General features: G+C 54.9%; 1 protein-coding gene across 1 annotated transcript; it reads left to right on the top strand.

Annotated features, from left to right (window-relative positions):
* Positions 1–1,226: 1,226 nt before the first annotated feature.
* On the top strand, positions 1,227–9,803 carry CBX2 (chromobox 2). The gene is made up of 5 exons (XM_029056715.2): positions 1,227–1,348; positions 1,440–1,483; positions 3,027–3,092; positions 6,654–6,759; positions 8,157–9,803. Exons 1-5 carry the CDS (start codon positions 1,277–1,279, stop codon positions 9,363–9,365), a joined length of 1,497 nt encoding a protein of 498 aa, XP_028912548.1. The 5' UTR covers positions 1,227–1,276; the 3' UTR covers positions 9,366–9,803.
* Positions 9,804–10,466: the final 663 nt, after the last annotated feature.

Below are 10,466 nucleotides of genomic sequence, written 5' to 3' on the forward strand. Positions count from 1 at the left end.
ATGGAAGAATGAATGAATGGATGGGTGGATGGATGGAAGAATGAATGAATTGAAGGATGAATTAATGAATGGAAGAATAAATGAGTGGATTGATGAATGAATGAATTGAAGGATGACTGAATGGAAGGATAATGGATGGATGGAAGATGAATGAATGGAAGGATGAATAAATGGATGGAAGGAAGGATGGATGAATGAATTGAAGGACGACTGGATGGAAGAATGAGCGAATGAATGGAAGGACGAATGAATGAATGGAAGAATGATGAGTGAATGGATGGATGGAAGAATGAATGAATGAATGAGTAGAAAGATGAATGAATGAGTAGAAAGATGAATGAATGGATGCATGGATGGAAGAATGAATGGATGAATGGATGGATGGTTGGATGGAAGAATTAATGAATGAATAGAGGATGAATGAATAGATGGATGGATGGAAGAAGGAATGGCTGTATGGATGGATGGAAGAATGAATGAATGGAAGGATGCATGAATGGATGGATGGAAGAATGGATGAATGGAAGAATGAATGGAAGAATGAATGAATGGAAGGATGAATGAATGGATGCATGGATGGAAGAATGAATGAATGGATGGATGGAAGAACGAATGAATGAATGAATGGAAGAATGGAAGGATGAAGGAATGGATGCATGGATGGAAGAATGAAGGCATGAATGGATGGACGAATGAAGGGATGGATGGACGGATGGAAGAATGAATGAATGAATAGATGGAAGAATGAATGAATGGAAGGATGAAGGAATGGGTGCATGGATGGAAGAACGAAGGGATGCATGGATGCAAGAACGAAGGGAGGGATGGATGGAAGCATGCTGACTGACTGGAAGGATGAATGAGTAGAATGACTGGCTGCCCGGCCGCCCTCCCGAGCTTGGCCTGCTCAGCAGGCGGTGGGGGGGGGGGCGGGAGGGGGGGAGGGGGCGGGGGCGTCGATGTGGGCCGCGGCCTCAGGCGGGCGTCTCCCCTCCCCTCCCCCTCGGGGCTCCCGCGCCGCGCGCTCTCCTCCCATTGGCCCGCTCGGAGCCCGGGCCCCGCCCCGGGGGGGGGGGGGGGCGCGTGGCCAGAGGCGGCGGCGCGCGCGCTCTGCGCAGGCGCGGCTCCCCGCCCCCGCCCCCGCCCGGAGCGGGGCGGCGCTTTGTGTGTCGGGCGGCGCGCGCCGGGGAGGCGGGAGGGGGCGGGGGCGCGCGGCGGGCGCGCGCGGCGCGCGGCCCCGGGGGCTCCCCTTTTTGTGTGTGCGCTCGGCGGCGGGATGGAGGAGCTGAGCAGCGTCGGGGAGCAGGTCTTCGCCGCCGAGTGCATCCTCAGCAAGAGGCTCCGCAAGGTGCGAGCTGCCCCCCCCCCTGCACCCCCCGCCCCTCCCCCGCCTCCCGCACCCCGATTTTCACCCCCCCCCCCTTTTCTCTCCCCTGCAGGGCAAGCTGGAGTACCTGGTCAAGTGGCGAGGATGGTCCTCCAAGTGAGTGCGAGAACAATGCACACCCCTCCTCCCCCCCACCCCCCCCCCCCTTAGGGGAGGGTCTCCAGGGGGTCGGGGCTGCAGGCGGGAAGGGCAGGGGAGGGCTGAGAAGTTTGGGGGGAGGGGGCGTCTGCGTTTGGGTTGCTGCTTTTTGGGGGGGAGGGGGCTTCCCGCTCTCTGCAGGGAGGTGCTGGGGGTCGGGGTGGTGTCTTTTGTTTACAAATAGGCGGGGAGAGGATTTGGGTCTTTGCAGGGAGACGCCCCGCGTTGAGCTAGAGGTTTATTCCCAGGACACCGACTCACCCCCTCCTCCTCCTCCCCCTCCATTTGTTGCATGCCGTCCCATGCATGCCCTCCCGTGCATGCCCTCCCATGCATGGCCTCCCGCACACTCCGGGAATTTGGAGGGAAGCCGGAGGGGGGGGGGGGGGTGGAAGAGGACCCTCCCTCCTCCTCCTCCCCCCCCAAAATCCCAGGCCTCCGTCCCTGAGCCCCCGTTTTTTCCCCCTGCTGTAACCTGAGCTCCCGCTTGATTTATGCGGGTGTTTTTTGTAACGGAAAAAGGAGGGAAGGGATTCGGCAGCCGCGGAGGGGGGGACCCCCTTTCTGTTTACTCCTGCCAGCTGCTCCTCACGACCGATTTAACTTCTCCCTCCTCCTCCACGAGTTTTCCCTTGTTTGATTTCTGACCCCTCGGACAGACATCTCTGCACACCCCAATCCTCCCAACAGACACCCACACAAACACGGGGTCCAAATTGAAGCCTGAATCTCTGGGAAAACACACACAAACGGAGTCCAAATTGGAGCCTGCTGGAATAGCTGGGAGAAGACGCACACAAACACACACGAGGCCCAAACTGGAGCCTGCTGGTATCACTGGGATAAAGACACACACACATGAGGCCCAAACTGGAGCCTGCTGGTATCACTGGGATAAAGACACACACACATGAGGCCCAAACTGGAGCCTGCTGGATTAATGGGATACAAAGACACACACACACAGAGCCCAAGTTGGAACCCGCTGGATCTCTGGGCGAATGCACATGCACACACGAGGTCCAAACTGGAGCCTGCTGGATCTCTGAGAGTACACACACACACACGTACACATGAGAACCAAGTTGTAGCCTGCTGGATCCCTAAGACAATACACACACACACACACGAGATCCAAGTTAGAGCATCCTAGATCGCTGTGAGAATATACACATACAAACACACACAAGATCCAAGTTGGAGCCTGCAAGATCACGGAAGAATACACACAAACGCACACATGAGATCCAAGTTGGAGCCTGATGGATGGCAGGAAGATGGGGACCAACTTGCCTTTTTGTGAGGAGGAGCTGTATCCTCTGTAACTTTCCCATTCGGTGGGTTCCGGCCCCCCAGAATGGTGAGGTTTGAAGGTGCGGCCCCGCGTGCGACCTTCCGCCTCTTGCCAGTTGCTTGGCCCTCACTTGCTCACTTGGTTTTCCCATGTTCTTCCCCTCCTCGGGGATGGATTTCAGTCTGCCCTTGTGCTTTATTTCTCCAGACACAACAGCTGGGAGCCTGAGGAAAATATTCTGGATCCCAGACTGCTCCTCGCCTTCCAGAAGAAGTGAGCAAGTTAACACTTTTTTTTTTTTTTGGTGGGGTCACTTTTGGAGGGGGAAAGGGCTGGACCCCTGGTTGGGGTACTGTTGGTTTTTTTACCCCCCCGGTTAAGAGGTTGAAATTGAGTTGGAGAGCTGGGGGAGGTGAGAGGAAGGAATGTTTTACCCAGCCTGGCAATCAGTCAATCAATCATTCCTACAGTCATATTTCTTAAGAGCTTATTGTGTGCAGAGCACCATGCTAAACGCTTGGGAAAGTACAATACAACAGCAAACAGTGGCTCAGTGGAAAGAGCCTGAGCTTCGGAGTCAGAGGTCATGAGTTCGACTCCCGGCTCTGCCACTTGTCAGCTGTGTGACTGTGGGCAAGTCACTTCACTTTGCTGTGCCTCGGTTACCTCATCTGTAAGATGGGGATTAACTGTGAGCCTCATGTGGGATGACCTGATTACCCCATATCTCCCCCAGCGCTTAGAACAGTGCTCGGCACATAGGAATAATAATATTGGTATTTTAAGCGCTTACTATGTGCCGAGCACTGTTCTACAAATACCAACATTATTATTATTAACGAGCGTTGCGCAGAGGGCTCCCCCCAGCCCCCAGAGTGTGTCTGTGGATTGTTGTACTCTCCCAAGTGCTTAGTACAGGGCTCTGCGCACGGTATGAGCTCAGTGAAAACTATTGAATAAATGAATGACTCCTGGGAGAGGACAATAGAGTTAGTAAACAGGATTCCTGCCCTCGAGGAGTTTACAGCCTACTGTGTTGCAGAGCACTGTTTTAAGCTCTTGGGAGAAGACAATAGAGGTAGTAGATACCATCCCTGTCATCCTGGAGCTTTCAGTCCGAAGAGCATTGTACAAAGTGCTTGGGAGAGGACAATAAGGATGCCTGCCCTCGAGGAACTGGGGAAATGGAGCCTGAAATAAATTACAGGCCGCGGGGACCCCTTTGGGCTTTTACTTCACCCTCCCTATCCCCCTTAGCCCTCCGAGTTCCTCCGCAGATAAGCCACCTACAGAAAACTGGATTCCCCAAATTATTTCAGGTTATAGCCTGTCACGTAAACTTTTCTGTGCTTCAGTTTCCTCCTCTGTAAAATGGGAATTAAGACTTTGAGTCCTATGGGAGACAGGGGCTGTGTCCGACCTGATTAGCTTGAATCTACCCCAGGGTTTACTACAGTGCCTGGCACATAGTAAGCACTAAAAACCATTTTTAAAAAAAATAACGATTTTGGCTCCTAGAGGTACAATCCCTCCTTGCCTCTTCTGTTTATCTCAGTGGTGCTAGGAACAGTTTCTATTTGCAGGTAGAAAGTGGGGTTCAGGGTGGAATCTTCCCCTGGAATAATAACTGGTATTTGCGAAGGGCTTACTCTGTGCCAAGCCCCGTACTAAGCAGAGAAGTGAAGTGACTTGCCCACGATCACACACCAGACGCATGGAGGAGCCAGGATTAGAACCCAGGTCCTTCTAACCGGCTCTGCCACTTGTCTGCTGTGTGACCTTGGCCAAGTCTCTTAACTTCTCTCTGCCTCAGTTACCTTATCTATAAAATGCCATTTAAGGTGGTGAGCCCCACGTGGGACATAGATTCTGTCCAATTTAGTCATTTGTGTCTACCCCAGCACTTAGTACAGCGCCTGGCATATAGTGAGCACTTAACAAGTGCCTTTAAAAAAAAGAAGTAGGAGTAGGAAAAGCCAGAGTTGTCTAAAGAGACTGTGGGAGTGGTCTAGGGGAGGAAATTGTTGTCTTCACCAGGGAACTGGAAAGAGAAAAGGTCAGGGACTGGATTTCAATAAATCCCACTGACTGATTGATACATTTCTCCCTCCCAAAAGGGAGCTGCCCCATGACAAAGGCATTCCTTCTACAAGGCCGTGTAGTTGTGGGGTTTTGTGGGTTTTTTTAAAGTATTTGTTAATTGCTTACTATGTACCAGGCACTGTCCTAAGTGCTAGGGGTAGATACAAGCTAATCAGGTTAGGCGCACTTCAGTCCTTCATGGGGCCCACAGACCTTGTATTGTACTCTCCCGGGCACTTAGTACAGAGATCTGCATATAATAAGCAATGAATGGTTAATTCCCATTTTACAGGTGAGTTAACTGAAGCCCAGAGAAGTGAAGTGATTTACCCAAGGGCACACAGCAGACAAGTGGCTGAACTAAGTGCTTGGGACAGTACAGTCTAGAAGGGGAGACAGACATTAATATATATAAGTGAATTAGGGATATGTACATTAGTGCTGTGGGGCTGTGAATAAAGGGAGCAAGTCGGGGCGATGCAGAAGGGAGTGGGAGAAGAGGAAAGGAGGATGCAGAAAGGGAAGGCCTCTTGGAGGAGATGTGACTTCAATAAGGCTTTGAAGAGGGGGAGAGTAATCAGATTTAGGGAGGGAGGGCATTCCAGGCCAGAGGCAGGACGTGGGCGAGAGGACGGTGGCGAGATAGACGAGATGGAGGAACAGTGAGAAAGTTGGCATTAGAGGAGCGAAGCAATTTAGAGGAATAGAGACATTAAGGGAACAGCAAATTCCTCTGTTACTGTTAAAGCCACCTCTAACAGAACACGTCACATAACCCTGCCACCCGTTGCTAGTCTCCTGCATTCAATACAAAGTTGCATAAATTCAGGGACACGATGAAGGCAGATTGGAAGGGAGGCTGGGAAGAGTAGACCAAGGCCATGACCGGGGTCATCCGAGCAGGCGTGTTGTGGGAAGAATGTTCCTTAACCCCTGAGAAGCAATGCAGCCTAGTGGATAGAGCCTGGATCGGGGAGTCAGAAGGACCTGGTTCTAATCCCAGATCTGCCACTTGTCTACTGTGTGACTTCGGGCAAGTCACTTCCCTTCTCTGGGCTCCAGTTACCTCATGTGGAAAACGGGGGTTAAGACAGTGAGCCCCATGTGGGATGGGGACTGTGTCTGACCTGATTAACTTGTATCTACCCCATTGATTCGAACAGTGCTCGGCATATAGTAAGAGCTTAACAAGTACTATTTTATACATATATCTGAATAAATCTGATCTGGTTATCTTTGCCACACAGTAATAACACACAGTAATCAATATTAATAGGATGGAACATCAATTGATGAGGTTGTTAATAATAATTTAATGATAATTATTGTGGTATTTATTAAGCGCTTCCTGTGTGTCCAGCTGTTCTAAGCACTGAGGAAGATACGAGATGATCAGGTCAGACACAGTTTCTGTCCCACACAGGGCTCACAGTCTAGGTAGGAGGGAGAACAGGGATTGAATCCTCATTTTACAGATGAGGTAACTGAGGCCCAGGGAAATGTGAAGTGACTTGCCCAAGGTCACACAGCAGACAAGCAACGGAACCGGGATTGGAACCCAGGTCCTTCTGACTACCGGACCCTTGCTGTACCTACTAGGCCATTCCCAAAGAGGTTGGGAATTGAGTCTAGGGGAGTTTCCGCTGACTGCACCAGAGGGATGTGAGGAGAGGGGCAGAATGGCCACTGGGTGGTGAGTTGGGGGACTTCCTAAGGAGACCGGCCCCATCTTGGACCCTCGCATCTTTTTAGGGAGCACGAGAAGGAGGCGCAGAGCCGCAAGAGGGGTAAGCGACCCCGGGGAAGACCGAGGAAGCACGTGGTGCTGGCAGGCTGCGGCCGGCGTTCCAATATCAAGGTATGTCTCCTCCCGCCCCCTGGAAAACCGACGCTTGGCATGCAGGACCCTAAACGGGATCGGGTGGTGGGACGTGCTTCTCCCGTTCCCTAATGACGCATGGAGTGAAAACACGCGTGACGGGGGGGAAAACATAGGGTTTATGGTAGAGTGGCGGGTGGTGGGACAGTTGTCCTGCTTTCTGCTGGGACTACAGTGAACTACCAGAGGGGGGCGCTTGCAGCCTGTAAAATATCCTCTACCTGCCCTTTTACCCCCCCTCCACCCCCCCACCTGTCCCCCAAGTAATAAAAGCAATAAGGGTATTTATCAAGCACTTATTAAGCATTGTGCACCGCATTAAGCGTCTGGGAAAGCCCTAGACATACTCCCTGCCCACAAATAAACACTCATCTCCCTGCCCCGACTTGTTTCACGTGACCTCTCCATCCCCCCATTAACTTTTCTAATAATAATTATGGCATTTGTTAAAGACTTCTAGGCCAAGCACTGTACTAAATGCCGGGGGAGGTACAAGGTTCACGGTCAGAGTAGGAGGGGGAACAGGAATTGAGTCCCCATTTTACGGCTAAGGGCACTGAGGCCCAGAGAAGTGAAGTGACTCGCCCAAGATCACACCACAGGTCAGAGACAGAAGCCGGGATTTAAATGCCGACTCTCCCAAGAGCAGAGAAAAATCAATAGGATGCTGTGGGTAGAGGAACAGAATTGTAGGCTTCTTGTGATTCAGGGTCCACTGGTCACAGGCATCCCAGTGGGACATTGAGGCAAGGGACAGGTGAACCAATTTGTGGGCTGGGTAGGGCACTGGGACGGCCCAGTGAGAATGGTGAGAACTGGATTTGGAAGATTCCGAGAGGGCCTGGGGAGCCATAGAAAAGGCTGGTGAAGTAGCCTGGACCTAGTAGATAGAGCACAGGCCTGGGAGTCAGAAGGACCTGGGTTCCGATCCCAGCTTCACCACTTACCTCCTGTGTGAAGATGGGCAAGTCAGTTCATCTCTCTGTAACTCACGTGACCTTATCTGTAAAATGGAGATTAAGACTTTGAGTCCCATGTGGGCATGGACTGTGTCCAACCCGATTAGCTTGTATCCACTCCAACGCTTAGTACAGTGTCTGGTACACATTAAGCGCTTAACAAACAACATTTAAAAAAACAACAATGGAGGGAATTCCTGGACTGGTGGAGAGAGCCCTTGAGCTCCTTACGGGCAGGGAACGTGTCTACCAACTCTTGCGTATTACCCTCTCCCAAGCGCTCATTCCAGTGCTCTGCACACAGTGAGTGCTCAATAAATACCCTTGATTGATTGATTTATTGATGGAAAGAACCCCCGAAACCTTGGGATGCTGCCGAAAACTAAACCAGTCCCTCCATCCCGCTTTCCGCCGTAGGAGCCGGAAGAATCCAAATCCAAATCCAGCAGCTCCTCGTCGTCCTCCACGTCCTCCTCTTCCTCCTCCTCCGACGAAGAGGATGACAGCGACTTAGAGGCCAAGAGGAGCCCCCGGGGCCGGGAGACCCACCCGGTGCCCCAGAAGAAGGCGCAGATCCTGGTGGCCAAGCCGGAGTCAAAGGATGCCTTGCGTCAGAAGCGGGGCCGGAAGCCCCTGCCCCCGGAGCAGAAGGTGGCCCGGAGGCCCGTGAGCCTGGCAAAGGTCCTGAAAACGGGGCGCAAGGAGCTGGGGGCTGGGGGCAAGATGGCGGGCAAGCTCCCTCCCCCTCTCACCACCCCCGCCGTGGCCGGACTGGTGGCCCTCAAGGCCCACACCAAGGAGGGCCCCGGTGGGCCCGGCGGCACCACCACAGAGAACCTGGCCAACCTGATGAAGGGTGTGGCCGGGAGCCCCAGCCGGGGGGGCATCAGCTGGCAGAGCTCCATCGTGCACTACATGAACCGGATGTCTCAGAGCCAGATGGAGGCGGCCAGCAGGCTGGCCCTCAAGGCCCAGGCTGCGGCGGGCAAGGGGCTGGACCTGAAAGCCAGAGGCCAGAGAGGCGAGCCGAGCCCGGGGGGCACCAAGCCCGCCAGGGGGCCCGCCAGCGGGGCTGGGGCCGCGGGCCTGTCCAACGGGGGCAAGGTCCCGCCCGGATCCCCCGGCCCCCAGCCCCCGGCTTCCAACCAGGAGCTGAACCTGCAGGCCTTGAACTTGCAGAGCGTCAAGAACGGCCCGGGGGGCGGCGGGGACCTCCCCCGGCCAGCCGGTGCCCGGGCGGCCAACACCACCGGCCCCTCGGCTGGCAAGGGCGGGACCGGGGCGCTCCCAGATGCCGGCAAGGGCGAGAAGCCGCGGGGCGCGGGTCCCGCCCCACCTGGGGGCAAGAGGGACGAGGGCGCCGAGGGCCGGAAGCCGGCGGCCCCGTCTGAGCCGAGCACTGGCTCGGAGAGCAGCGCCTCGGACTCGGACCGGGACTCCGCCTCCTTCCCCGGCCCCGGCCCCGGCCCAAACCTGTCCGTCTCCGTCCAGACCAGCCAGGACTGGAAACCTCCCCGCAGCCTGATCGAGCACGTCTTCGTCACGGACGTGACCGCCAACCTCATCACCGTCACCGTCAAGGAATCGCCCACCAGCGTCGGCTTCTTTAACCTGAGACACTGCTGAAGGCGGGGCGGGGGCCTCCACCGCCCCTTCCCACCCCCCGGCCACCCCTTCCCCTGTCTAGTCTCTTTATCGAGCGCCCTGCTGGAGAAAGGGTAAGACTGGGCACGGGTGGATTTGACCTCAGCGCCCTGTCTTCTGCCCCCTGCCCAGCAGCTGGTTCGCTGGGAAACTCCCGTTCAAACGCCACGGGGACCACAAGATACCTAAAAGTTGACAACACGATCCATGCTCCCGGGGGTCCACAGAGCCCCGAACTGGTCGACCGGTTCCGGGAGGGGACCGCCAAGCCTCAAACTCTTTGGCCGTCCCCACGTCGGACCCATACGACCGGGCTGCCGGTCTCTGACCCCACCGCCGAGGTCTGTGGAAAGACGGGATGGGGAAAGCCTACCCAAGGGCCAGGCCACTCAGAGATAACACTTACATTGCTTTGCGATGGTTCTGTTTCCGGGAGCGTTTTTCAAACGCTTCTCCTCGTCCTCGGCAGCTGCCGAAGCCACAGAGGGAGGGTCCAGGATGTGTTTGCCCGCCCCCGAAGTTGGGGTCTGTGGCCCGGGAATGTCGAAGTACCATCTTGGGACCGTCTCTCCACCACCCTTCCTCTTGGCCCCGTGCGTTACCCACACCGGAGACCAAAGAGGCAGGGCCGAGAGGAGCCAGTGGGAGCCCCCCGGCAACCTCAGAGAAGACTCCGCCACCTCATGTACTCTCCAAGATCTCTCGTACTCTCCCAGGTGCTTAGTATGGTGAGCTATTCACAGGAGGCATTCGGTACACATTATTGAGCAGTTGCCTGCAGAACTAGCTCCTCTCCTGTTGGCTCCTGGGTCAATTGGGAGAGTTAGGGGGGCTTCACGGCTGTGGCCTTTTCCTCCAAAAAAACCTCCCCCTCAGGGGGACTGACGAGGGGCAGAGGGATTCTACGAGCCGGCCCCGTTTTCCAGGCCCTACGGGCTGGCTCGGACGGTCCCCGAGAACCGGCCCCCTTCTCTTAGCCACCCGGAGGAGACGGGTCCAAGTGTTTCCTGGAAGTGGGTGTTTGGGTGATGACACCACAACTTCCAGCTGTTGTGCAGATGTCAGCCGGGGCACGGACCCACA

Source organism: Ornithorhynchus anatinus, unplaced genomic scaffold, assembly GCF_004115215.2.
Source record: "Ornithorhynchus anatinus isolate Pmale09 unplaced genomic scaffold, mOrnAna1.pri.v4 scaffold_264_arrow_ctg1, whole genome shotgun sequence".
In the NCBI taxonomy this organism is placed as follows: domain Eukaryota; kingdom Metazoa; phylum Chordata; class Mammalia; order Monotremata; family Ornithorhynchidae; genus Ornithorhynchus; species Ornithorhynchus anatinus.